This window comes from Suncus etruscus, chromosome 1 (assembly GCF_024139225.1).
Source record: "Suncus etruscus isolate mSunEtr1 chromosome 1, mSunEtr1.pri.cur, whole genome shotgun sequence".
NCBI classification, from domain to species: Eukaryota; Metazoa; Chordata; class Mammalia; order Eulipotyphla; family Soricidae; genus Suncus; species Suncus etruscus.
In genome coordinates, this window is record NC_064848.1 from 203,381,131 (window position 1) to 203,409,073 (window position 27,943).

The following is a 27,943-nucleotide window of genomic DNA, read 5'->3' on the forward strand; positions in this document are numbered from 1 at the left end:
CCCACTTTGAGCCTGACCGCAGCTGCTCTTAAGACCCTCAAAGCAGCCTCGGAGGTTCCAACGCGAGCGGGGCCTTTCTCATTAGCGGGAGCCCAAGGGCAGCGTGGAAATGCAAGGGGTTGAAATTTCAGCTGGCGCCCGCAGCTCCTGTCTAGCTCCCAGAATAGCAGGCCCAGGTTCCCGGCAGGCAGCCCCCGCTTCCGGCCCCAGCCCCCCCAGAAACAGAACAGCTGGTCCAAGGCCCCACCCCGAGGCCAGCTGGCAGGGCCTGTCCTGCTGGAGTGGAAGAGCCTTCCCGGTGGGTGAGTGCACACGCCTTGGGGCTCCCTGAGGTTTCCCCCCACAACTGTCTGTGATTCTGGGGGTGCCTTTCCATCCCAGGGCTGGGTGACTGTGGGGTCTTGGGATGTGACTCCTGTTGTAAAGGACCCCTGTGGTTATAGATTATTGCCTGGGTGTCCCCTGAGAATAGGAAGAATTGACAGAGTTGGGGGGACACAGCCCTATTACAGGTGGGGCAACTGTTCCGTGGCCTAGCATGGTGCCAGGTCGGCTTGTAAAGGTGACAGGAATATTGCAGGTGGGGAGTACGGCCAAGGTGTGGACCGACTTCCAATTATTTCTGAGGGTTTTGGATCTGGGCAAGACGTACAGGGGACCCCAAGATGGACAACGACGTCCATCTGTCCCTCTAGGGAGAATTGCCAGCTAGTAACTCCACATGTATGAGACTTAGGGTTCGATGCTTGTAATAATCTCCCCAGATGATCTAGGGTGAGAAATAACCAGGTCGGGGAGAAAGGCATTTGAAGCGTGAGGACTGTGCAGAGGGCAGGGACGCTGAGACGGCTAGCCCGTGATGAGTCACTTTGACTTGTGGCTTCTGGGTTTAAAACATAATCTATGGGGTCCAGAGTGATAGCACAGCGGGGAGGGCATTTGCCTTGCACGCGGCCTACCTGGGTTCTATCCCTGGCATCCCATAGGGTCCCCCTGAGCCTGCCAGGAGTGATTTCTGATGACTGTAGAGCCAGGTAGTAACCCCTGAGCAGCACCGGGTGTGGCCCCCAAAACAAAACAAACAAACAAACAAAACCTATGAACTAGATCCAGCCATGTCTGTTTTATTGAGCTCAGCAGATTCTCAAGGGAGCAGCTAAAGTTACTTAGAAATTTCTGCAGCGCTGTGCAGAGAGAGGTCAGCTCCAGGGATGCTGGCTGCAGTGTCACTCCAGTCCGAGTCTGGGGTTCCAGGAGTTGGCGGGAGGCAGGGATCAGACTCCTCCGTTCTTTCCTCAGGGAACCCGCAAGGTTGAGATCTGCAGCTGTCCAGCCCCTAGAGAAACAGCTGCATAAAAGCTCAGCGGTAAGGCAGTCAATCTTTCCAACATCTTAAGGCCCTTTCTTTTTTTTTTTTTTTTCCCTTTTTATTGTCCTTGTTCAGGGTCTGTATAAAAGCTCTCAGGGTTGTGAGGAAGGATGGGCAGGCAATGGGCATCCTGCCTCTTCAGGACACCCCAGAATGGGTGCAATGAAACAAAGCACAGCAATTCAGATTCGGCAAAGAACTGGGTAGGGGGAGTGGGGGCCCACCCAGGTCCTGTGAGGAGCCAGTGAAATGGATACTCTGAGACTTAGGGGGCTAGGCCCAGTGGGAGGGAAGCTTCAGGATGATATCTCAGCGGAGGGGGAGGGTCCCTGCCTGCGGAATTTGGGGGCTGCAAGGCTGGGGTGCAGATGCTTGGAATTCAGGGCGAGGAGTTTGCTTTTTGCCTTCAAGGTTATGGGAAGAGGGGCAGGTGTGAGTCCAGTTCTGGGCTGAGGCCAGTGACAGTTGGAATGAGGCCTGTCAGGGGAGACTGGAGAACTTGGTGGGGGTACTTTGCGGGGGGGACAGTTAGAGGGTGTGCCCATTCCCCTAAAACATTCAGGGGCAGAAGAGATAGTACAGCATGGAGGACATTTACCTAGCAGCAACTGACCTAAGTTTGATCCCCCGCATCTCATAGGGTTTCCCCGAGTTCTCCAGGAGTAATTCCTGAGCGCAGAGCCAGGAATAACCCCTGATCACCGCTGATGTGGCCTCAAGATAACAAAAACAAACAAATAAAACAAAAAAGAAAAATCTACAGGAGGTGAGACACCCTGAACCCTAATTCAGATCTCGACACAGTGTGGGGTCTCTAAGCACCACCAGGGGTCACTCCTGAGCAGAGCCCCTGAATATAATGGGGGTTTGTCCCCACCTAGATGTCCTAGAATGAGGGTGTGTGTGTGTGTGTGTGTGTGTGTGTGTGTGTGTGTGTCTGTCCATTCTGCCCCATAGGCACAGTTTGGATTTCAGAGGGGGCATGAATGGTTGGAGCACCTGGCCCCCCAGTTTGTTTTGTTTTGGGGCCACATACAGTGCTCAGAGGTTACTCCAAGCCAGGGCTGGGAGGACCCTATGGGGTACTGGGATTAAACCCAGGTGGGCCTTGTGCAAGGTAAGTGCCCTCTTGCAGTACTATGGCTCAGGCCCCGGCCCTCAGTTGATCTTGTTTCTGGATCCACCTTTGCGTGGACCTAGCCAGAATTGGGCAGCTCAGAAAACCCAGTTCTCCCCTGTGTGTGGTCAGAAGCTACTGAGCCATGGAGAGAGGAGGTTGGGGGGAATGGGGAGCAGATTTTAAAATCTGATATCCTGGGGTGCAATAAGTTAGAATGTACCAGGCCTTATCCCAAGGACGGTTCATTGGGGCCAGCCTATGTGGAGATGAGAGGTTTTTCCTAACCTGTCCCTGGCCCCTTCTTCGATTTTGATAGTGTGTGTGTGTGTGTATGTGTGTGTGTGTGTGTGTGTATGTGTGTGTGTGCTCTTTTGGGCCACACCCAGCCGTGCTCCTGGCTTAGTGCTCAGGAATCATTCCTGGCATGCTCAGGAGACCCTATGGAATGCTGGGGATAGAACTTGGGTCTGGCCACCTGCAAACCAACTCCATCCCCACTGTTTTATTGCTCCAGCATACCCTTAGATTCTTGGGGAGTCATGTGACGCTGGGGTCTTCTAACCAAAGCAGGCAAGCCTGGGAGCTGTAGGAGAGGGGTGCGGGTAGTTACAGGTACCCACAGCCACCTGGGCAGCAAGCAGTTAATGTGGGAGCATGCGGAGGTCAGATGTAAGATCTGTTTACCAGATTTGTGGGGCACCCAACCGCCTGGCACAAGATTCCAGCCAGGCTCCTACCTGTCCCGGAGCCAAGGGCCTCACCTTGCTTGGGTGGGGGAGAACATTTGTCTCCATGGTCCGCTGGGCCCCAAGTCACCAACAGGAAATGCCTCCTTGGAGATTCTGCCAACTCCAGTGCCGTCCAGGGCTCTGGCCACCCAACAAAGGGCCAGTTTTGAGGGAGTGTGGTCAGCCTCATCATGCACTTTCCCCCCCAAATCCCCAAGCTGGTATCCCTCTAAGGAACTCTGGTGTCCCAGGAGTTGGGTGTGCAGAGCAGGCAATGAATAGAGTGTCCTCTGCTTCCCAGGAAGGCCTAGTGCCCTGGGGTAAGTGTGACATTTGGGGGGGACCACGCTCAGCAGGACTTAAGGATTTGCACTCAAAAAGTGCTCCTGGCAGCCTAGGGAGACCTTATGGAATGCCAGGGATTGAACCCAGGTCGGCTTTGTTTGCTGACCCAAGATTGATCCCTGGCATCCCATATGATCTTCAGAGCACTGCAAGAATGACTCCAGACTGAAGAGCCAGGAGTACCCCTGAGCACTTCTGGGTGTGGTCCCCAAACATAAACAAACAAACAGCATAAAATAAATCCCTTGGGCTCCAGGGCCAAGGAGACTGGGGCTGAAGGCATTTGCTTTGCATTCACTGATTCCAATCCTTCACACTACCTGGGCTGGGACCCTGAGCCCAGCCCAGAGCTTGAAGCAACCCCTCGCTACTACTGCCAGGTGTGGCCCCAGCCTCCCAGAATCCCTTGGAGGCCTCTTGAATGGAGTGGAGTAAGGTGCAGAAAGGATAGACCAAAGAAAGGGCTGAACACTGAGCCTCTACAAGTGTGAAGAACATTCTAGAAGGCTTTGTTCTAGGTCACAGCAATATGCCCAGGGAGGGTATCCTACTCGGCAGGAGAGGACAGAGAGGCTCAGAGAGATGAAGTGGCTTTCCCAGGTCACAGAGCTGGCTCAGGGGGGGTGTCACCCCCCAAACCCTGCTCTTGTAAATTTGTAGATCCTGGTAGCCCAAAGGGGAGGCATTTTCGGGAGTTAAAGCTAGCAGGAATTAGTGGGCAAAAACCCAATAGGGTCAGGCAGGGATGAAAAAACATATTCACCCTGAGATCTGACCCCATAGTGTTGGGGGGCACCAGCCTGGGACTGCTTCTCTCAGTGTTTTCTCGGTACTATAAAGGGTCACATGGTCACATTCAGTTAAGCGAAGGGCATTTGGGCATGACCTTGTGGAAAGCATCGCACCCTCTTGAGAAGCTCCCGTCAACCCTGGGAGTGCATCAGGGCTCTCAGTCTTGACCCCCCCCCCCCCAGTTTTTTCAGCCCTGATGGAGCACAGCACTGCAGGAGCCCTCCCTACCAGGTACCTGGAGATCTGGTGGCCCAAATGTGGGTCCCCAAGGCCTAGTTTTGTTTTGAAGGTAGGTCCTGCTCCTGAGTGACCCAATGAAGGCACAGCAAACCCTTTCAGAACCCACATTTTCAGCATTTCTGTCCACCCCGGGGTGCAGGGCTCTCCAAGGACAGTGCCCTTGTGCACCATCACACGGTCGCCTGTCTCCCAATCCACCCTTCTGGAATTTTGTATAGTGTGTTTTGTTTGTTTGGGGCCACACCTCGCCATTCTCAGGACTTACTCGTGGCTCTGTGCTCAGGGAGGACTCCTGGTGATGCTCAGAGGGCCTTATGAATCAGCATCAATCGTATGCAAGGCAAATACCTTACCAGTTCTAACTCTGGAATGGGTTTTTTTCTTATGCTCTTAAGTGACCCCTGCACACCTCTTATTGGGTCCCGTCCCCAGAATACTGTTTTGTTTTGTTTTGTTTTGTTTTTGGGCCACACCCGGTGACGCTCAGGGGTTACTCCTGGCTATTAGTTCAGAAATCGCTCCTAGCTTGGGGGACCACATGGGATACTGGGGGATCGAACCTAGGTCAGCCGCGTGCAAGGCAAAAGCCCTATTGCTTGTGCCACCACTCCGGCCCCTTCTTTTGTTTTGTTTTGTTTTGTCACACTCGCTGGTGCTCAGGGGCTACTTCTGGGTCTGTGCTCAGGAACTACTCCTAGCAGGCTAGGCGAACCATATGGGATGCCAGGGATCCAACCTGGGCTGGCCACATGCAAGGAAAACACTCTGGTCTTTGTGCTGTGCTATCTGTCTGGCCCTGACTTCAGCTTCTTAAATAAGAGAATGCCAGTAACATGAATAACTCAGGGGTGCTGAATGCTCCGAGACCCCACCCAGAAGGCTGCACCTTCCAGGTGTGGCACAGGCACAGTGGCCCCCCACCCCACTCACAGTAAGTAGTCTGGAGTAAATTGTGCCTGCGGGTGTGTGAAACGGGATAAGGTAAAGCTTTCGCCTCAAACATTCCTCGGAATTCCCAACACTGCGAAGAAATGGAGCAATCAAGCCTGCTGCATTCCCCAGCCCAGCCAGCCAGGACAAGGCCCGGGAAGAGAGAGAGAGGAGGGTTTTAGAAACACAGGGGCCCCTTGCTCCAGCTCTGGCCGACCACTAAGCAAACTTTCCCTCGGGGGATCCAAAAAGGAGGAGAAGAAGGCGCGCCCTTGGGGTTATCACTCCGGTGATTCACAGTTGGATCCAGATTGTCATAGTTGAGCCCCCACCACCTCTCCAGGAACAAACAGCCCTGGAGGTCCCCTTCCGCCCGCCGCGGCTCCCTCCACCCCACCCACCATTCCCCTAGGTCGCTGACCGGTGGCCTCCCTTCCCCCAGCTCCGGCAGAGCAAACACGCCCCGCCACCAGCCGGCTGGGACCGCGCGCGTCTGCCGGTCCCCCAGGCGACTGGGGCGTCACGCGCACCGGCACCCCGGAGACCCTGCGCCCTGCCTGGCCTCCCTCCTTCCCTCCACGTCCCCCGGGTCCTGGCCAGGCCCAATAACCGGTGAGCCGGGGTCCCTTCGGGCCTCCCGCGCTTGCTAACTAGGCCCGGTCAGGCACCCCAAGGACGGCGCAGGCCACCCCACCTTGGAGCCCGCAGTCCTCGGGGGAGGCGGCTGGAAAAAAAAATCTCTTGTTTATGGGGCTTGCAAAGGTCCGAGTTTGGAGTCGCTTGGCTGGTTCCCTTTCTGCTGAGCCCAGCGAGTGGAAGGGGGATGAAAGTGGGGGTGTATCGTGGCACACCTCAGGGGGCTCGGACTTGGGGACGCGGCGTCGCAGTTAGGGGCCGACGTGTCTCCGAGCGCAGGACTCGGGGGGCCCAGGTGAAGCTCTGTACCTGGGGGAACAGAACCGTGAAAGCAATTAGCGCGAGTCGGAACCGAGCGCAAGGGAAAGTGCGCGCTCCGAGGGAGCCCCACCGTGCCCGGAGCGCGCGGCGCGTAAAGCCCAGGAACTGGGGCGCCGAGCGGGGACCCCCTTTACTCCAATCCCAGACACTTTATCCCGAGTGGGTTGAACCTACAACCCGTGTCCTGGGGGCGCGGTTCCCACCCACGCTAATGCCCGGATCCGGGGAGGCCCCGTGCGCGTGCCAAAGACGCCCCCGCCGGGGATGGCACATTGGCGGAGCAGGGGCGCCCCGAAGGCGGGACCGTCCCTGACTTGGTGTGTGGGTTGTGCGCCCGCCTCCTGGCAGCCCGGAGCTGCAGCCAGGTGTGCCCTGAACCCCAGGGCTCGGGGACAAAGGCCTGCCACTGAGAGAGAAAGAGAGAGAGAGAGAGAGACACCCAAGGGGACTCCAGCGCGCGCGCACACTGCGCACCGCGCACCGCGCGTGGGGACATGCGGGGCTGTAGAGGAGAGGCGTCCCGCAGCGCCAGGGGCCGGGCTGCACCCCAGGCCGACTCGGGGAGGGACAGCCGAGTGGGGCGCGCGTGCCCGAGGCCGGGGGCGTGGCGGTAAACAGCAACAACCCACTGGCCAGCGCGGCCACAAACTCCGAGCCGTGCGCCCGGGCGCGCCAGCCGGGCAGTGCGAGTCGCCGGAGCCGGGAGGTGAGTCTTGGAGGCGCGGGGAGGTGGCGATGGGCAGGGCCGGGCCGGGCTCGCTTTTGTTCCAGTCCGTACCTACCTGGAGCGCTGCAAGCGGGCACCGGAATGAAGGTGATGTCACAGTGATGCAGGCGCCCGCCCGCCCGCCCAGCCTCGGCTGGCTGGCTGGAGAAAGGAGGCGATCGCGGGGTGGAGAGGCCAGTCCTGCCCCGCTCCCGTGGACACGCAAGGCCCCTCTGCGTCCCCCGAGCCCTCGCGCGGGCCCCGCCAGTGGCTGCCGGGGCTGGGCCTGGCCGTGCGCCCCGGTCCCTCCTCCCCGCGCCCCGCCGTGGAGGCTGGAGTTGGCTCTGGACACTCCGGAGCCCGCGGTGCGTCCCAGGTATGGGCCGTCGCCTCCGATCCGCTCTGCCTGCCCCGCCTGCCCTTCGGCCGGCCGGCCGCCCGGAAGATCAGGGTCGGACTGGCAGGGAGCGGGCCCCGGAGAGGCCGTGGGGTGGGGAACCCCAGGACTGGAGGGAGGGCGCGCGCGGGGAAGGGAGCGCAACCGTGGCCGCTTGAAGTCCGCTGCGTGGCGAAAAGTTTGCAAAGCCCGAGCCCGCGGGCCGCTGCGGGTTTAGGAGTTTGGGAGTGGGCGTTAGGAGTAGGATTTCAGTTTGGGGGTGCTCCGGGGGTCGCCCCCGACTCTGTGCGCCCAGGCGCGTTATTGTGCCCTGGGAAGGCCTGAAGAAGCTGGGGGAAGGGAGGGCGGCCGTTTCCTAGCGCGTTCCCCAGGGAAGCCCTGCGGATCGGGGTGGAAGGCGGGCTTGGAACCCGGGGAAGTTTGGGTGAGGGGAGTGTCTCAGATGGGTCAATAGTCTTTCTTTCCCTCGGGTAGGGCACTTTTTGATTACCCCTTCTCCCTACACCCCCAAGTTACTGTATTCTCTATGCCCTTTTCAACTTAAGATTTGGGGGGGGGTGGCCCATCCCCAATACTCCGTTTTATCCCCAGAAAAACACGGTGATTTGAAAACGCACAGCACAGTCTTGGGCCCAAGCGATAGTAGGGCCCTTGCCTTGCACTTTGCTGACTTGGGCTCGATTCCTGGCACCACATTTGGACCCCTGAGCTCAGTCAGGAGTGACCCTGCATATAGAGCCAGGAGTAATCCCTGAATACCGCCACAAGTGTGGACAGCAAACACCCTCCCCCCCCAAGAGAAGAAAACGCTCATTTTGACCTTTACTGCTCACAGACAGACCAGAATATACTGGAAAGGGTTCTGGGGTCCTGAGGGGTCCATGTATGGTTCGGGCGGGAGGTGCTGAGTGTGCTCTCTGTGGGTGAGTGGGGGCAGAAAGGGGGACTGTGTGGGTGACCCCTTCTCCCAGAGAGGTCCCAAGTGTCGTGTCCCCCCTTTGTTCCCCGATGAAGGTGACAAGCGGCTGTGGGGTCTCACTTGCAACCTTATCTGGGATCCAAGAGGATTCTCCCAGCTGGGTGAGGGGCTTGAGCCCACCCACCTCAGCAGAAATGCCTTCTTTGCTTCTCCTGGTGAGGGACAGAGGAGGAAAGGGGGTTCAGGGATTCAATGGGGCGACTCTCCCTTGGAGCTGTGTAGAGGGGTCAACCTGGGAGAGGGTTGAACTCAGAAGTGAGGGAAAAGCATTTGCATGACCCAGGGAGGGAAAGCCCAGGGGTTCGGAGATCAAGAAAATTCCCTGAGGTGCCAGCTGTGATCTGGGGGAGTGTGGGAGGCAGAGGATGGTCTTCAACCCATCCACTTCCTCGGTTTCACGAAGAAGAGCTGTAAATGAGTGTTGAAGGAGGTGGGTCTGGGAAAGACATGAGCTGTGAATGGTTTGGTTTGGAAAACTTTGTTTGGATTTTGTTTTTTGAGTTACATCCAGCAGAACTTGGGGCTACTCCGTTGCTCAGGTGGGGGGGGGGTCTCTGGCTATGCTGGGGAACTTATATCCATCACTATAGGTCAAACCCAGCTTCCCTGCATGGTAAGCATATGTTCAGTCCATTGAACCCTCTGACCTAGCTCAGGATTTGTTGTTGTTGTTGTTGTTTTGTTTTTGGGTCACACTCAGCAATGCTTCTGCATGCAAGGCAAACACCCTACTTCCATGCTATCTCTCCAGCCCCAGGATTTTATTTAACTTTATTTATATATTTAGGGAATGTTTGGGCCGTACTGGTAGTGTTCAGGGGCTTCTCTAGGCTCTGCTTAGGAGTGACCTCTGGCGGTGCTTAGGGGACCATATGGGGTGCTGGGGATTGAACCCTAAGGCAAAGCATCCTGCCCATCTGGCTCTGTGCTCACGGAGCATGCCTGGTGAACTGGGGGGGGGGGGACGACATAAAAGATGCCAGGATTGCCACATGCAAGGCAAGTAAGTGCTGCACTTTACTAAGACTCCAGAAATGCAAGTTTGTTTTTGTTAGGAGGAATGATTTCTTTATTTTGTTTTGTTTCTGGGCCACACCCAGCAGTGCTCAGGGGTTACTTTTTTTATTTGTTTTGTTTTTGGGCCACACCCATTGATGCTCAGGAGTTACTCCTGGCTATGCCGTCAGAAATCTCTCCTGGCTTGGGGGTCCATATGGGATGCCAGGGTATGGAACCACGGTCAGTCCTAGGCAAGCACTTGCAAGGCAGACATGTCTTACCTCTAGCACCACCGCTCCAACCCCTCAGGGGTTGTTATTTCTGACTTGGCATGAGCTTCCTGGATGTCAGAGGGCTCAGAGTTCAAATCTGCTCCACCACCTTTGTGTCACTTCTCATGCTGGCCTGCAGGGGTCACTGTCCTAGGCAGTGAACCAGATCCAGGCCAAGTGGCCCCATTTCCCCAGCGGGTCTCCAGCTCCCCAGTCAAACTTCCTTTGTTGCTTTTGCTTCATCCGGACTGGGCAGTGTCAGGTACCCGGAGATCCGCAGATAGACGGTTCTGTTTGCTTTGAATGTGGCCACAGTTAGCCACAGAGCCGAGAACTGAGGGATTCAGAGACACAATTGGGACCAACAGCCAAGTTAGTTTAGCTTTGTTGTTTTGGGGCCACACCCTGCGTCACTCAAAGGTTACTCTTGGCTCTGCACTCAGAAATCTTCCTGGTAGGCTTGGGGGATCATATGGGAAGCCGAGGATCGAACTGGGGGTCAGTCCTGGTCAGCAGTGTGCAAGAGAATCTCCCTACCCTCTGTGTTATCGTTTCAGCCCCATCCAATAGCCAAGTTAGGAGGAAACTAATAGAGGAGAGAAGTTTCTTTGTTTCTGGCCCACTTAGTTCTGGGGTATCAGCAACTTTGGGATGGTGATTAAGAGCAAGATGGAGCAAGAAGGAGCTGGAGCATGAATAAGCCGGGGCAGAGGGCAGGGGACCGAGTTGTCCTCTTCTGGACACAAGCCTCATTGGATCTGTCTCAGCTGTGTGTTCTTTGCCCCACATCCTAGCAGCAGGCGGAAGGAAGATTTTGGCAAAGAAACCTCAGATCTGGCGCTGACGGTTTTACCTTTGGTCTCAATCTTTAAACCCGCCTGCTTGTCTCCTCTGCAAATCGATTGCTGTGTGCTTTGTTTTCCAGGCTCCTCGGAGCGCACCCTGGTTTTGTTGCTTCATTCAGATTGTTCCCCAATTATTTTTTGTTTGTTTTGTTTTTGATCCATACCCGGTGGTGCTCAGGAATTACTCCTGCCTCTGTGCTCAGAAATCGCAGGCTTAGGGGACCATATGGGATGCCGGGAATCGAACTCAGGTCTGACCCGGTTCAGCTTCATGCAAGGCAAATGCCCTACCACCGTGCTATCTCTCTGGCCCCAGTTTCTCAATTCTTCAAAAAAAACACTTTCGACTTCTTTTTGCCCTGAGTATTGCTAAATCACTGTTCACTTTTCAAACTTTCTTTTTACTCGGTGAACCGGACTAAGTTAACTTATTCTGTGTCAGCTTTTATCTTTTTTTGGGGGGGAGGGATGTGACAGGTGAGGGTTTGAGTCACATCCGGAGGTGCACAGACTTCACCCCTGGCAGTTCCTGAGGGATCATATTTATTTATTTATTTGGTTTATGGGCCAAACCTGGTGGTGCCCAGAAGTTACTCTTGGCTCTGATCTCAGGGGCTATTCCTGGCAGGGCTTGGGAGACCATCTGGGATGCCGAGGATCGAACTTGGGTCTGCCATATGCAAGGCAAATGCCCTACCTGCTATACTATCATTCCCTGAGCATTTTTTTTCTTGGTTTTTGGGTCACACCCAGTAGCACTCAGGGGTTAAGCGCTCTGGCTTTGCATTCCAGGCATTCTCAGGGTACCATATGGGATGCCATGATTCAAACTGGCGTCCATCCTGTATTGGCCATGTGCAGGGCAAATGCCTTACTGCTGTGCAATTGCTCTGGGCCTTCCTGAGCTTTTATTTGTATAATTTTTGTTTTTTGTTTTTGGCCATACCCAGCAGTGCTCAGTGGCTACTTCTGGCTCTGTGTTCAGAAATCACCCCTGGCAAGATATGGGATGCTGGGAATCGAACCCAGGTTGGCTTTCTGCAAGGCAAATGCTCTCCCTGCTGTTCTGTGAGTCTGGCCCCTGAGCTTTTAGTTTTGGCATCGTTCCTTGGGGTCCAGTTCTACAGCTCTATCTGTACCCCCCAAGTTCTGGCTGCTTTTTCTCTCAGCCCAGAGCCCTCTAGACATGGTTAGCGTGGCTCCGATCATATTGCTTGCTGGCTAGAGATGATCTTCCTGTGTGGGTCGATATTCCTCCGCACCCATTAGCCCTCCCCAACTCCCGTCTCCTCCCAGAGCTTGTAAATACAGTTTATGCCTCATCGATTGATGATTTCACTTCAGTCCCCTACTCAAGTCGCCAGCCACGGAGGAGAAATAGATTTTAGAAGTAATAGTTCTGTTCCGGGGCTGGTTCACGAGGGGGAAAACAACCCTCAGTTTGTAGATAATATAAATTTAGGGGTCAGAGATAGTTAAAATGGGGGAGACACTTGCCTTGCTTGTGGCTGATCTGGGTTCAATCCCCTGGCCTCCCACAGGATGCCCTGAGCCCACCAGGAGTAATTCCTAACTGCAGAGCCAGGAGTAAGCCCTGAGCTGCTCTGGTTGTGACCCCAGTTTTTGGGTTATTTTTTGGGGGGGCTACACCCAGCAGTGCTCAGGAGTTACTTCCTGGCTCTGCACTCAGGAATCACTCCTGGCAGGCTCAGGGGATCCTCTGGGATGCTGGGGATTGAACCCAGGTTGGCTGCATGTTAAGCAAATGCTCTACTCACTATGCTTTTGCTTTGGCCCATAAGGCCCCAATTTTTGTGGAGGTTGTTGGCCCAGATCCTGCAGTGCTCAGGAATTAGTCCTGGAAAAGCTCAAGGACCCTATGGTATGTATGTTGGGGATCGAACTCTGGTCAGCTGCATGTAAGTCAAATGCCCTACCCACTGTGCTATCACTTCAACCCTACTCCCCAATTTTTAAATGGTATTTAGTAGGAACCTAGAGAGTTTCTCTATATCACAAGGCTCCCCTCAGTCCTTTCTAGCATCATAGGGTGCAGCTCTGGAGGTCCTGAGCTTGGGGCGCTCCGAGTATCCTTGACATCACAGAGTCCTAGGAACATCCATCCTCCATCTCTTGCAAGGAACCAGTGATGGTGTTGGCTGAGAGTAGCCAGTGGGCCTTCTGAGCTCACTGCTGGGGAGGCCTCCTCTTTACCACCCCCAAAAGAGTATTAGTCCCTGAGCACAGAATCAGGAGTAGCTCCTGAGCACCAACTCTGGAGTGTGGCCTCTTAATGAAAGTAAATAATGGGGGCCGGGCGGTGGCACTAGAGGTAAGGTGCCTGCCTTGCCTGCGCTAGCCTAGGACGGACCGCGGTTCGATCCCCCGGCGTCCCATATGGTCCCCCAAGCCAGGAGCGACTTCTGACCAGGAGTAACCCCTGAGCGTCAAATGGGTGTGGCCCAAAAACCAAAAAAAAAAAAAAAAAAAAAGAAAGTAAATAATGGAATGTTTATTTTTTTTTTTGGTCATACCTGGCAATGTTCAGGGCTTACTCCTGGCGGTGCCTGGGAGATTGGACCCGGAGCCACCTCACCCACTGCACACTTGCTCCTGCTCAGGGAAATGTTAATTTATTAAGAGTCAATGTTTGACAGTGTTTGAGAAGAAGCCAGATTTATTGAGAAAAAAAAAAAAAAAGCAGGAAGCTGGACTGGAGCAATAGCACAGCAAGGAGGCTTTTGCTTTGCATGTGGTCAATTTGGGTTCGATCCCTGGCATCCTGTAGGATCCCCCAGCCTGCCAGAAGTAATTGCTGAGAGCAAAACTGAGAGTAAGCCCTGAGCCCTGCTGGGTGTGGTCCCAAAACAAAACAAAAATGCAGGAAGTCTTTTGACTGGTGCTCCTGTCTCAGGTAGCAAACATTTTGGGACCATCAGTACCACTGGCTATGAACTCCAGAGTAGCAGAACCCTCATCAGCAAACCCCCCTGCCCCCACCCCTCGTTATAAACAGTTTCTGAGGACTTTCATTTGCCTGTTAGAAACTATAGGTCAGGGGTGGTGAACAAGTTCAACACAAAGAGCCAAATTTTAAACTGTGAGAGTCAGAGAAGCACACCACACAGTGACCTGCCAAAACAAACACTCACACAAAAGCATCTAATTTTAACAATAATATATTAAACACATGTTGTGCCATTTTGAGTGAGGGTCAAAATCCTGCAGTGATGGTGAGGGTGTGCTGCGTCCTCCACACTAAGAACTAATGGCCAGATGTGACCCAACATGTGACACATGGGTCCCCCGCTCGCTGGCCCGTGCAGTTGTTTCCGAGGGATGGGAGATGGGATGACACAGCGAGATCTCTTCTCAGAGGTCCCTCCTCAGAAGCAGCAGAACAAAATCCAAACTTGGCAAAGAACCACAGTATACAAAGTAATGATAAGAGGCAAAGAGCCGCATTAATTTTGGCTGAGAGCCCTGTGTTCACCACCCCTGCTATAGGTCAGGAATGTTGAGAACAAGGTTAGTAAGTCCTCTTGTCATTCCTCTGCTGACCACTAGTGGTCAGTGTTGGCACAGGAAAGCTTTGTTGACATCTCCAGTCCCTTGCCGTGATTTTGGAAGAAGGAAGCGGCAGGTTGACTGGGGCCAGGCCATAGTGCAGCTAGGAAGGTACTTGCCATGCATGTGACCAGTCTGATTCAGTCCCTACCACCAGATAACTTTGAGCTTGCCAGGAGTTATCCCTGTTTTTTGTTTGTTTGCTTCTGGGGCCATACTTCAGTGATCATCAGGGGTTACTTTTGGGTCTGCACTCAAGAGTTACTCCTAAAAAAAAAAAAGAATTACTTCTGATAGTGCTCAAGGGACCATATGGGATGCAGGGGATGAAATTGGGCTGACTTTGCACAAGGCAAACATCCTAACTGCTGTAGTATTGCTCTGACCCCCAGGAACAATTCCTGAGCAGAGTCGGGAGTAAGTAAACCCTGAATACTGGCTGTGGCCCCCAAACAAAACATAGTCGGTTACAAACTACACTAACACTCCCCTCCCCAAAGTAGATGCCTTATGCCACATGTAGTAACAGACTCTGTTGATACTATTTTTTCCCATAACCATGCATATTTGTGATAACATTTTATTTTCAAAATGGGCACTGTGAGCGATTCATGAGTAAGAGCAGAACCAAAGTAATTCTAAACAGAATGCATTAGGACTCATAAAATAAGCAGTGAAATAACTGATATTTTTTTTTTTTTTTTTTTGTTTTTGGGCCACACCCGGCGGTGCTCAGGGGTTACTCCTGGCTATCTGCTCAGAAATAGCTCCTGGCAGGCACGGGGGACCATATGGGACACCGGGATTCGAACCAACCACCTTTGGTGCTGGATTGGCTACTTGCAAGGCAAACGCCGCTGTGCTATCTCTCCGGGCCCTATTTTTTTTTTTTTTTGTTTATTTTTTCTTTTTGTTTTTTTTCTCTTTATTTTTTCTTTCTTTTTTTGGGGGGTGGGGGATCACACCCATCAGCGCTCAGGGGTTACTCCTGGCTCTACGCTCAGACATTGCTCCTGACAGGTTCGGGGGGACCATATGGAATGCCGGGATTAGAACCACCGTCCTTCTGCATGCAAGGCAAATGCCTTATCTCCATGCTATCTCTTCACCCCTATTTTTCTTTCTTTTTTTTTTTTTTTAATAACTGATACAATTGTAGATCAATTTCCTTTTGAAAGTTTGGAGATTACTAAACTGTTGCCAAAAAAAAAAAATCAGGGGCTGGAGAGATAGCATGGAGGTAAGGCGTTTGCCTTTCATGCAAGAGGTCATCGGTTCGAATCCCAGCGTCCCATATGGTCCCCCGTGCCTGCCAGGAGCAATTTCTGAGCATGGAGCCAGAAGTAACCCCTGAGCACTGCCGGGTGTGACCCAAAAACCACAAAAAAAAAAAAAAAAATCAGTAACGATGGCCACACCCAGTGGTGCTGGATGTCTGGGCAGTAAGGATGATTGAATTCAGTGTCTTCTCACCTCATTTCTAGCCCATAGAACTTGCTTTTTTGAGCATGTCTGTGATACCTGAGAGTCTCTGGTTGGAAAAAGCTCATGGGGTCGTTTTGTGGGGTCTGAAGTATCTCTAGACAGGCTCCTTCCCAGTACGGCACCAAGTGTTGGATTAACTGGGTCCTGCTCAGTATTCCTTCTCCACCCCAGGGTGTGATCTGTTGTTGGATTACTAGGTCCCTCCCTATTTATTATTTATTCTCTACCTTAGGGTGAGATATGGCTCTTGCTAATAAAAATTCGGGTCTCAGAGAGGCATTGCATTTAGCGGTCTTCCTCCACTAAGCTGCCTTCCTAGGAGTGGAAGGGTTGTGTGCTGGAATTCCTGGCTTGCATGTTGGAATTCCTGAACCCGCTTTACCCCCTTTTACTGTGTGGATTATTTCCTGTGTAGGCATTTACTTCCAGACTCTCATCATTCCAGGTCCTGGCTTTGGAGCCTGAGGCTTTCTTCTCAACCAAGCACTTTCCAGCTACCATTTACTTTGGTTCCCGAGCTTCAGCATTTGTGTGACTGGGTACCTGGCCACACGCTTGCCTCCCTGCTACAAATCAAAAATCTTGTACTGGGGACCAGAGTGATAGCATATTGTGCAGGTTGTTTACCTTGCATGTGGCCAACATGGGTTTAAACTTCGGCATCCTATAGGGTTCCCGAGACTACCAGGAGTAATTTCTGAGTGCAGAGCCAGAAGTAACCCCTGAGTACTACTGGATGTAGTACTTCCTTCCCCCCACAAAAGCTTGTTCTGATCCTCCAGCTATAAGGCCTGAAGGGTCCGAGGTCGATCCCTCTGGGTCCAACTATGCCCTTCCCTGATTCTTGCTTTTAAAGTTATTTTAAGGGCCAGAGCTTTTTTTTTGTTTGTTTGATTTTGGGCCATACCTGGTGGTACTCAGGTGTTACTCTTGGCTCTGTGCTCAAAAATCACTCCTGACAGGCTCGGGGGATCCTATAGTATGCTGGGGATTGAACCCTGGTTAGCCACATGCTGACCCCTTACCCCCTATGCTATTGGTTCAACCCCCAGAAAAGCCTCCCCCCCCCCCCTTTTTTTTTTTTTTTTTGGTTTTTCGGGTCACAGCCATTTGACGCTCAGGGTTACTCCTGGCTAAGTGCTCAGAAATTGCCCCTGGCTTGGGGGGACCATATGGGACGCCGGGGGATCGAACCACCTTCCTTCCTTGGCTAGCGCTTGCAAGGCAGACACTAGCTCCACTTCACCGGCCCTTTTTTTACCTTTTTTAAAAAAAATATGGAATGCTTCACAAATTTGTGTGTCATCCTTACGCAGGGGCCATGCTAATCTCTGTATCCTTCCAATTTTAGTATATGTGCTGCCAAAGCGAGCACAGAAAAGCCTTTTTATTCATAGAGTTTATGCTTCATATTGGCTTCATCATGGACTCCCTCCCTAAGAAAATCTTTTTTGGGGGGAGCATACCTGGCAGTGCTCAGGGCTTACTCCTGGCTTTACATTCAAGAAACACTCCTGGGGGGCCAGTGAGGTGGCACTAGAGGTAAGGTGTCTGCCTTACAAGTGCTAGCCAAGGATCAGGACCACGGTTCGATCCCCGGCATCCCATATGGTCCCCCCAAGCCAGGGGCAATTTCTGAGCGCTTAGCCAGGAGTAACCCCTGAGCGTCAAATGGGTGTGGCCCGAAAAACCAAAAAGAAAAAAAAAGAAACACTCCTGGGCCGGAGTGATAACACAGTTTTAGGACATTTTCCTTGTACGTGGCTGACCAGGACAGAACTGGGTTCAATCACTGGCATCCTATATGGACCCACAAGCCAGGAGCGATTTCTGACACATAGCCAGGAGTAACCCCTTAGTATCATCAGGTGTGGCCCAAAAGCCAAAAAACAAACAAACAAACAAAAACAAAAAACAAAAAACAAACGAACATAAAAGAATCACTCTTGGCAGGCTTGGGGGTCCCTACAGGATTCTGGGAATTGAACCCAGTTCCACTACTTGCAATGCATATACCCTCCCCCCCCCCCCATTGTACTAATACTCTAACTCCCCAAGATCTTTTGTTTTGTCTTGATAAAGAGCTCTGGGTCCTGAAGAAAAAGGCTTCGAGCCAACTTGGAGTTGGAGAATTGTGATATTAAATCCAAGTTTCCCCCTACTTTTCCTGTTCACTGGCCATTGGAGTGTTTGGGACTCAGGGAAGAGGAAATGAATGAATGAATCAGGGTCTTGGTAAGCAGAGAGAACTGAGGGACTTTGCCTCCTATAACCTGCTTGATATTGAGTGTATTCCCCCTCCATTCTCCAACCTGCCTCCCAAGAATTCTGTGTCTGGGAGGATTCTAAAGCCTTTGGGGGGTAGCCCCAGAACCCTCAGTCCGATGTCCTGCCTCCATGGGTATGGAGTGGGGGGGGTCCCATCATCCCAGACAGCCTGACCTGGAAGCACCACTGATCTGTCCTTTTCTCCTGTCCTCAGGGAGCCCGCTGGCGCGGGGCCTGGCCACCAGAATGCCGGAACACCGAAAGACCTTGCTTGTCTGCCTGGGCTTCCCCCTCTTCCTGTTCCCAGGGGTGCAGGCACAGAACCATGCCCCGCCTGGCTGCAGTCCGGACCTCAGCCCTCTTTATTACAACCTGTGTGACCGCTCGGGGGCCTGGGGCATCATCTTGGAGGCAGTGGCCGGGGCGGGCATCATTACCACCTTTGTCCTCACCATCATCCTGGTGGCCAGCCTGCCTTTTGTGCAAGACACGAAGAAGAGAAGCTTGCTGGGTACCCAAGTCTTCTTCCTGCTGGGCAACTTGGGCCTTTTCTGCCTGGTCTTTGCCTGCGTGGTGAAGGCCAACTTCTCCACATGTGCTTCTCGACGCTTCCTTTTTGGGGTGCTCTTTGCCATCTGCTTCTCCTGTCTGGTGGCCCACGTGTTGGCTCTCAACTTTCTGGCACGCAAGAACCAGGGGCCTCGTGGCTGGGTGGTCTTCGCGGTGGCTGTGCTGCTGACCTTGGTGGAGGTGATCATTAATGCTGAGTGGCTCATCATCACTCTGCTTCGCGTGGTTGGGGCTGACGGTGGCCCCATGGGCAATCACAGCCTGGCAACCAGTGCTGACACCCCCGTGGCCTCGCCCTGTGCCATCGCCAACGTGGACTTTGTCATGGCACTCATCTACGTGATGCTGCTCCTGCTGGCGGCCTTTGTGGGTGCCTGGCCCGCCCTCTGTGGCCGATTCCGTCGCTGGCGGCGACACGGGGTCTTCGTGCTGCTGACCACGGCCACGTCCATCGCCGTGTGGGTGGTGTGGATTGTCATGTACACCTACGGCAACCGGCAGCGTGACAGCCCCGCCTGGGATGACCCCACGCTGGCCATCGCCCTGGCTGCCAACGCCTGGGCTTTTGTCCTTTTCTACGTCATCCCCGAAGTCTCGCAGGTGACCAAGGCCAGCCCCGAGCAGAGCTACCAGGGGGACATGTACCCCACCCGCGGTGTGGGCTACGAGACCATCTTGAAGGAGCAGAAGGGGCAGATGTTTGTGGAGAATAAGGCGTTTTCTATGGACGAGCCAGCCTCAGGTGGGTGGGGGTCCCTCTCTCTCTCACACCCCAATCTTTCACTGCTGGGCTCCTGGGGATAATGGAAGGTTCTTTTTGCTTTTTTTGTATTTTGGGGGGCTGAGGAGCCACACCCAGTGGTGCAGTTCTGTGCTCAGGAATCACTCCAGGCAGTACTCAGGAGACCATATGGGGTGCTGGGGCTCGAACTCAGGTCAGCAGTATCTGATTGTTTTACTTTCTCTTCCTTCTTCTTCCCTCCCCTTCCCTACTTTCTCCTCTCATCTTCTCTCCTTTCTTCCCCTCCTCTCCCTGTTCCTCTCTTCCCCTTCTCTTCCCTCCCCTCCCCTCTCATCTTCTCTCCTATTTTTCTCACATTCTATCTTTGTTTTGTTTTGTTTTGTTTTGTTTTGCTTTTGGACCACACCCGGTGACGCTCAGGGGTTACTCCTGGCTATGCGCTCAGAAGTCGCTCCTGGCTTGGGGGACCATATGGGATGCCGGGGGATCGAACCGCGGTCCATCCAAGGCCAGCACAAGCAAAGCAGGCACCTTACCTCTAGCGCCATCGCCCTGCCCCACATTCTATCTTCTTTTTTTTTTTTTTGGTTTTTGGGCCACACCCTGTGACGCTCAGGGGTTACTCCTGGCTATGCGCTCAGAAGTTGCTCCTGGCTTCTTGGGGGACCATATGGGATGCCGGGGGATCGAACCGCGGTCCGTCCTAGGCTAGCGCAGGCAAGGCAGGCACCTTACCTCCAGCGCCACCGCCCACTACAGGAATAGGAGCTAGGCTCTGGGGATAATGGGAGGTCCATTTTCCTTTTTCCTTTTGTTATTATTATTATTATTATTATTATTATTATTATTATTATTTTGGTTTTTGGGCCACACCCGGCAGTGCTCAGGGGTGACTCCTGGCTGTCTGCTCAGAAATAGCTCCTGGCAGGCACGGGGGACCATATGGGACACCGGGATTCGAACCAACCACCTTTGGTCCTAGATCAGCTGCTTGCAAGGCAAACGCCCTTGTGCTATCTCTCCGGGCCCCTTTCCTTTTGTTTTTTGTTTTTTGTTTGTTTTTGGGTTACACCTGGCTGTACTCATGGGTTCCTCCTGGCTCTATGCTCAGAAATAACTCCTGGCAGGCTTGGAGAACCATATGGGATGCCAGGATTTGAACCACCATCCTTCTGCATACAAGGCAAACGCTCTACCTCCATGTTATCTCTCCAGCACCCCACCCCCCCTTATGTTTTATGGCCCAAATCTGGTGGTGTTCAGGGCATCCTCCTGGTTCTATGCTCAGGAATTTCTCTGGGCAGTGCTCAGGAGACCAGATTGAACCCGGTTGGCTACATGCAAGGCAAATGCCCTACCTGCTATCTCTCCAGACCCCTGAGAAAATTTTGCTCCAGTGTCATTCCCCTGAGCACCCCCTTGTGTTTGCCAGGACTGCTAAGCACTAGCGCCTCTCCTGCGTCCTTTTCCCTGACCCCAAAAGCTAGAGGGTGTAGGGGACATAGCCTCAAAGTCTGGAACTCAGGTAGTGCTGGTCAAAATATTTGGGTGGGAGTGATAGTACTACTGGGGAAGGTGTTTACCTTGCAATTGGCCAACTGGATTCAATCTCCAGCATTCCATGTGGTCCCCCAAGCTCATTGTGAATGATCCTGAGCACAGAGCCAGGAGTCAGCCCTGAGCACTGCTGGATGTGGCCCTAAACCAAAAGCAAACAAACAAAAGAACCTTGGGGATATGAAGGACCTGATTGTCCTTCACTCTGGAAGACAGAGGCCAGACAGGGACTGGAACAAACCCCCCATTCTTTGCCATGATTCCTCTGTGGAGACCCAGGTTCTACCTTTGATTTTGAGTTTTGATCAGCTCTGGGAGGAAGAGACTCCCAATCACCGATCCAGAATGGGGGAAATGCAAGGGGCCCAGTAAAAGGGGGCAGTGGGTGCAGTTGGCAGGAGAGTGGCCTTTCAGATAAAATTGGGGCCTCAGCTGGAGGTCCCCCATCCCTGCCCCCACCTCTACACAGGGTCTTTCGTCCTTGGTCTGAGCTGTTCTCAGCCTTTTTTTTTTTTACTTGGCTCTCCAGATGGGCTCTTGGGACGAGAGGCCTTTTTTTCACTCTTGCTTTTTCCTTTTTTTAAATGGAAAAATCAATGAAGAGAGGCAGGCACTTAGGCAGCCCCAATATATGCAGTTGTGGGTCCTGTGCTGGGGGTGGGGGCACCATCTGGCCTCCTCCACGCCCACCCTCACTTCATGCTGCTCTGGACTCCCAGGAGCTAGTGAGCGCCACGGCCCAAGGCCCAGAGTATTCTTGGAGCAGGCACATGTTCTGGAAACTTCTATGATCCCACGGGACAGACTGTGTCTTAATCCCTGGGGAGTTGTGGGTGCTGGAGGCCAGGGCCTCCCTGTCCAGCCCTGCCCTGAGGTGGGGGCATTTCTCCAGCATTCTCCCCTGCATTTCCCCAGCACTAGAGGCTGGAGTGTGTCTGTCCCGGAAGTTGTCCTGTGCAGAGGGAAAGGGGGACCCCTCCCGCAGATGGGGGTGTGAGAAGTTGCTGACAGAGAGTTTTTCTGAGACAATGGGGTGGGGGTGGATTCTTATTCTGCAGTATCAGAAAAGTACCAGAGGACACCCAAGGAGAGATACAGTTGTGTGTGTGCGTGTGCGTGTGCGTGTGTGTGTGTGTGTGTGTGTGTGTGTGTGTGTGTGTGTGTGTGTGTGTTCAGGGGTTACTCCTGACTCTTCACTCAGGAATCCGTAGGCTCGGGGGACCCTTGGAATGTTGGATTGAACCTAGGTTGGCTCTGTGCAAGGCTAGCACCCTCCTCACTGTGCTGTTTCTTTGACCCTAAGATACAGTTCTTGAGCTGTTCAAAGGAATACAAGGGTGTCCCACACCTGTCTTCTTGTCCCCAAGCTAGCCACTTAAGGGCCTAAGAGATAATACAGTGGGAAAGGCACTTGCCTTGCATGCTACCAACCTGGCTTCCATCCCTGATACCCCACAGGTTTCCCTGAGCACCACCAGGGGTGAGCACTGAGCAGTGAGCTAGGATTAAGCCCTGAGCACTGTCAGGTGTGACTCAAAAAAGCATAACCAGGGCCCGGAGAGATAGCACAGCGGCATTTGCCTTGCAAGCAGCCGATCCAGGACCAAAGGTGGTTGGTTCGAATCCCGGTGTCCCATATGGTCCCCCGAGCCTGCCAGGAGCGATTTCTGAGCAGACAGCCAGGAGTAACCCCTGAGCACCACCGGGTGTGGCCCAAAAACCAAAAAAAAAAAAAAAAAAAAAAAAACATAACCAAACAAACCCATGGGGCTGGAGCAATAGTACAGTGGGGAGGGCATTTGCCTTGCACATGGCCAACCTGGGCTCGATCCCCAGCCTCCCATGTGGTCCCTGAGCCAGCCAGAAGTAATTTCTGAGCCAGAAATAACACCTGAGCATGTTGGGTGTGGCACCAAATTAATAATAATAATAAGAAGAAAATAACCGAACAAATTCAAGTGGGTCACCTCTGACCCTGCTCTCTCCCTGGCTGAGATGCCTCTCAGAACCTGCTCTGTACCCCCTTTCTTTGACCTGTGGCATAGAGGTCACCTCTTTGCCCAAGAGTGGGGAGGACACTTCATCCACCCCCTCCCAACTGTTCTGTCTCCTTTGCAGGGAAGAGGCCCGTGTCCCCCTATAGTGGCTACAATGGGCAGCTGCTCACGAGTGTGTACCAGCCCACAGAGATGGCTCTGATGCACCGGGGCCCGGTAAGTGGGGTGCCCTGTGCCCCGGGATTGGCTGTGCCCTGAGTCCCCCACACAAGGGGAGGATAGGGAGGAATCTCCATTTCAGAGACTCTCAGAGGCTCCTTTTCCAGAAATGGGTGTCACTACTGCCTTCAGCTACATCATGGGGTGCTCCTGGGGGTTGGTCCCTAAATAGCTGGTGGGAGCCACAAAGGAGCCAGTAGGTGGGCAAATACTCTACAGAGGTCCCAGAGGGATGGGGACCATTAGCCAGGCCTGGCTTGGTTATTTATTTCTCCACACCTGCCCCAGGAACTGGGCACTGCCCTCCCTTCTCCTACCACCCCCGCGGGGTCCTGGAAACCTGCCCATGTGGGGGTCGGGTGGTGGGAACGGAAGTGGGGGTCAGAAACTCGCTCCTTATACGGGGCCTCTGCGGAGCCTCTTGCAGAGGCCGGGGCTGCTTGGCAGGACCCTGGGAACAGGAAGCCAGAGAGGTCAAAGGGTGATGCTCAGGCCCTCCTGTCCCAGCCAGCCGGGAAGCGAATCTTCCGGAAACTCCCCAGCCCTGCCTCTCTGCCCCCCTGAGCTGCAGGGGGTGCAGGCCTGACCAGAAGAGGGGAAGGCTGAAACTGGAGAAGGAGGAGGAGGAGATGGAGAGATGATTGGGGACCCCACTGTGCCTTCCTCAGAGCCCCATCCCCCCTTGCTAAGGCATGGAAATAGCATTGCTGGAAGTCTTGGTTCTCCTGGGGTGACTCTAAGGCTCTAGGCTGCTAGTTGGGGCCCCTTGGAATGCAGCAGGGTGAATGTCACCATTTAAGTCTAGGGTTTTCTTAGATACCTGGTGTGGGCCAGCTTGGGAATCCCCACATACAGAGTGGGGAGCTAGATCTCTGGCCTGGACCCCCGTTGTTAATTCTCTCTAGCCAGCCCCTGGGTTAAGAACCAGTGGGGTTAGCAGTGGACAGACAAGCCAGCAGGCCAGGTTCAGACCCAGGTTTTGTTTTTTTTTTGTTTGTTTGTTTTGTTTTTGGGCCACACCTGGTGGTGCTCAGGGGTTACTCCTGGCTCTGCAAAATCGCTCCTGGCAGAATCAGGGGACATATGGGATGCTGGGAATAGAACCTGGGTCCATCCAGCAAATGCCTTATTGTTGTACTATCACTAGGGCCCCATGGAGCCAGGTTTTATTCCCAGCACAATATGGTCTCCTGAAAACTGTTGGGAGATACCCCCAAGCACAGTGCTGGGAGTAGCCCATGAGCAGCTCTGGGTGTGCGTGTGGCCCAAGAAAGATTAAATAAAATAATAGTACAGGTGTTTCTGGTGCATCCCTGGTTCAAGAACAGCTAGAAGTTCCCCAAAGAAAGAGAAGGCTGGGTTTGGATCAGACCTTAGGCAGCTGAGAGTTCTATGGATGGGTGGGGCGGGGTCGGAATGGGTCCCCCAAGGGGCTCTTTCCACCCTACCCAGGAACATCAGTACTCAATTCCCTGCGCAGACCCTAGATAACAAAATGGTGGGGCTAGAACTGTAGCACAGCAGGGAGGGCATTTGCCTTGCATGTGTCTAACTCGAGTTCCATCCTTGGCATCCTCCCATAGGGTCCCCAAGCCTGCTAGGAGCAATGACTGTGCGCAGAGCCAGGAGTAAGGCCTTGAGCACCGCTGGGTGTGGCACCTTAAAAAATGAGCAGTGTGTGGGGGGGGTTCCCCAGAAACCCCTTGGGGTTCTCAGCTAGTGGATATGGGGGGCTCTAGTAAGAAAATATCCCCCCCCCTACAAAACCAACCCTCACACAAGAGAAGGACCCCTGGGGAGGAGACCTTAACATTCTTGGAGGTGGGTTCAGAGGTCTGCACTCCAGAGCACCCTGTGGTCCAGACACAGGGCAGGCAGAGAGCGGGGAGTGGTCAGTGATCCCAGAGCTGTGGATGGGGACCTTCGGGGAGCCGGTAACCCGAGGACCCTGCCACTGACCCACCTGTTCTTCCTTCCAGTCTGAAGGTGCCTATGATGTCATCCTGCCGAGGGCCACTGCCAACAGCCAGGCTCTGGGCAGTGCCAGCTCCACGCTTCGGGCCGAGGACATGTATTCGGTGCAGGGCCAGCAGGCGGGCCCGACTGCCCCGGACAGCAGCAGTTCACAGGTCTTTAGAAACCCCTACGTGTGGGACTGAAGTCCCTGCGGCTGCTATTCTGGCCAGAGCCTGTCCAGAACCCCCAGGCTGGAGCCTGAGCAATAGCACATGGCCAACCCGGTTCGATCCCTGGCACCCCACAGGGTCCCTGAGCCTGCCAGGAGTAATTTCTGAGTGCAGAACCAGGAGTAACCCCTGAGTGCTGCTGGTTGTGGCCCCAAAGCACAGAACTCCCTGGCTCCTACAGGGTGCCCCTGCACACTCAAACACACCCCCATCTGCCTGCATTGGCCCCGGGGTTCTCTCGGCCTCATTCTACTTCTCAGTATTTGTGGAGTCCAGGAGCCAGACTGGCTTCAGTCCAGGACTCACCTCCCAGGGGGGGTTGCGGGGTCCCCCCACTTAAGCCAAATAGTGTTTCAGAAGGTGGAGGGGCAGCTGCGCTCTCTGTTCTCTGCATCTTTGGGGGTACTCCCCACCCCGCAACCTCCAGAATTCTCAGGCAGATATCTGTGCTGACTCTGGCTCCTCTGTGAGGACCAGGGGGCCTGAAATAAACTTTCTGCTTTATTAATTCTCCTTCTGAGCACATCTGTTTCTGATGGGTGCTGGGTTTTCGGTGGCTTGTTGCTTTCCCAGTTCCCCATGGTGGGTTGCACCCTGCATCTGTCTTAGCTGCCTCTCCTTAGCCCCCTGTGCTGCTGTTGTTTCTCTTCTGTGCCACTGCGTCCTGATGCTTCACAGTGGGACCCCTGGGTCTTGTAGAGGGGCTAAAGGGGTGCTTGAATGAGCCTTGAGACCTGTGACTGCTGTCTCAGGTCTAGAGAGCCCCAGGAGGCTTTCTCCTGGTCCCCCTTTTGGCCAGACTTGGGAAGGAAGCAGAGAAGGCCACAGACAGATCCCCTCCCTCACCCCAGGGTAGGCAGATGGGGACCCTTTGCAGGGGATAATTGGCTGAGCGAAAGGGGCGGAATCAGTTTGGTAAAGGAGGGACTTGTTACCCAGGGGTGGGGTTTCTCAAATGGGGGCGTGGCCAGGTAAAGGGGAGGAGCTTCTAAGGGGCGGGGTCCAGTGGGTGGGCATAAGGCAAGCTTCCCTGCTGCAGAAGAGTGGGAGAAAAGGACCAAAACCCATCTCTATAGCCTGTGAAACCCCTCCACACCGCTGGCACACTTCAGTTCTCCTGGCTGCCCCCCAATAGGCTACGTGGCATGCTCTCCCCTGGCAAGAGGAAGGAGCTCCAAGGACTGAGTACAGCCTTTGCATCCAGATGGCCGGAGGTCAGCCCTGGCACTGCAGGATCGGCTCCTGAGCAGTGCTGGGGTGTGACCTAGGAAAGGAATAAAACCTTTTAGGGGGCCACAGTAGGGAGGAGGTTTGCCTTGCATGCAGCCTACTTGGGCATGTAGCCCCAGCATTCCATGGGGGTGCCCTGAGCCAGCCAGGAGTAATTTTTGAGTGCAGGGCCAGGAGGAACCCCTGAGCACTGCTGGCTGTGGTCCCGAAACGACAACAAAATCAAAACCCAAAATCGTTTAGATTCAGCCCTGCCTGGGTCCCCAGCAGTGAGAAGCTGCAGTTCAAACAGCGTCCAGGGCCACCTGGTGTCCCCCTGGCCAGTTCCCACATGGCAGGAGCCAGCTCTGAACCTGGGGCACTCCCTAAGGGAGCTGTCGCTGCCCCTCCTGAGCCTGGGAACCATGATCCCTACAGAGCCAGAAGCTATTTCTGAGCTGGGTGGTGCAGAGAAGTGTCCCATGAGATAGGGCAGTAAAAGCACAGAGCTCAAGACCTGCTCAGGGCGGTCTGTGCCCCAGTGCCCCCCCCCCCCTGATTCTTCTCCTTTCTGGTTGCTTTAGGGTCAGTCCCCGCAAAATAAAACCAGATGGTAACACCCTCTACCTGGACCACGCATCGCCCGATGGCCTCTTTCCTCCTGTCCCTTTTGTCATTGGAGCTGAGACAGGCGGAAAGCCAACATTCGGGAGCAGTGGACTTGGGGGGGGTCTGTGCACCCCCAAATGTGAGGCTGGGGGGTTCTGTCAACACACAGCTCCTTTCCTACTCTCCGAATGACTGAGGCCACAGGACAACCCACAAAGCCTGCTTCCCCTCAGGATTAAAATCTGCGCCCCATATTATGCTCCAGATGGCCATCCTCGGGTGCCCGTCCTCACTCCATGGGCGTTCCCGGACTTCCAGCAGCCTTCTGTTCTGTACCGTGCCCAGGGCCAGCTCCCCTGGTGAAACTGATCATGCCCTTCTCGCCAGGGATCTGCCCCCCTAAATGGACCATGGAGTACTGTGGAACTGGGGGACCCAGACAAGGGTCCTCTCCATGGCCAGTAGGATGGATCTCAGCGTTTTTTTCCTTCTCTCAGCCCCTCTGATGAATGGGGGTGCACCAAGAAGAAGTGAGAACTGGGGCTGCATTCTTAGGGACCAGCTGAGCACCCTGGACTGCATGGATTGGGGTCTGGGAGGGACATAGGTGAGTGATACCCAGGACCGAACTTGGTGCCTTTTCCCAGCAGGCACAGCGCTTGGGGGTTACTCGGATGTCCCGACCCACATCCTGTTCCAGGACAAAGTCAAGGTGTCCTGGGGACATGCACAGAGAGGGGACAACTCTGGTCTTTCTGGTGGCATCCTACCTGGAGTGTCAGACAGCTTGTTTATTCCAGGGGCTTCTCTTAGGGCCTCCCCCAAACCTCAGTTTTTCCCATAGCACCTTTAGGG

The 27,943-nt window shown here is 54.0% G+C and overlaps 3 protein-coding genes and 1 non-coding gene across 5 annotated transcripts in view; 1 reads left to right on the forward strand and 3 right to left on the reverse strand.

The window, feature by feature from the left end:
• Window positions 1–27,943, reverse strand: part of FADS6 (fatty acid desaturase 6) — a 1,183,177-nt gene that overhangs the window by 366,295 nt on the left and 788,939 nt on the right. The gene's annotated exons all lie outside the window — the stretch shown is intronic.
• The window catches only part of HID1 (HID1 domain containing), a 994,098-nt gene that overhangs the window by 114,485 nt on the left and 851,670 nt on the right, over window positions 1–27,943 (reverse strand). The gene's annotated exons all lie outside the window — the stretch shown is intronic.
• Window positions 7–27,843, forward strand: GPRC5C (G protein-coupled receptor class C group 5 member C). 2 transcript variants are annotated; one of them, XM_049769564.1, is made up of 5 exons: window positions 7–302; window positions 18,214–19,311; window positions 22,987–23,081; window positions 25,064–25,213; window positions 27,064–27,843. In XM_049769564.1, exons 1-5 carry the CDS (start codon window positions 110–112, stop codon window positions 27,094–27,096), a joined length of 1,569 nt encoding a protein of 522 aa, XP_049625521.1. In that variant the 5' UTR covers window positions 7–109; the 3' UTR covers window positions 27,097–27,843. The 2 variants fall into 2 exon arrangements, with proteins under 2 accessions (XP_049625521.1, XP_049625527.1); XM_049769570.1 differs by lacking the exon at window positions 7–302 and adding an exon at window positions 7,434–7,563.
• Window positions 17,003–17,106, reverse strand: LOC126026656 (U6 spliceosomal RNA). Its single transcript, XR_007501885.1, has one exon. It is a non-coding gene; the product is annotated as a U6 spliceosomal RNA (small nuclear RNA).

Coding starts and splice junctions, on each gene's coding strand:
- GPRC5C (XM_049769564.1), top strand. CDS start 110: ATGCAAGGGGTTGAAATTTCAGCTGGCGCCCGCAGCTCCTGTCTAGCT. Junction 303..18,213: donor TGGAAGAGCCTTCCCGGTGG/GTGAGTGCACAC, acceptor TCCTGTCCTCAG/GGAGCCCGCTGGCGCGGGGC. Junction 25,214..27,063: donor CGGACAGCAGCAGTTCACAG/GTCTTTAGAAAC, acceptor TGGTTGCTTTAG/GGTCAGTCCCCGCAAAATAA.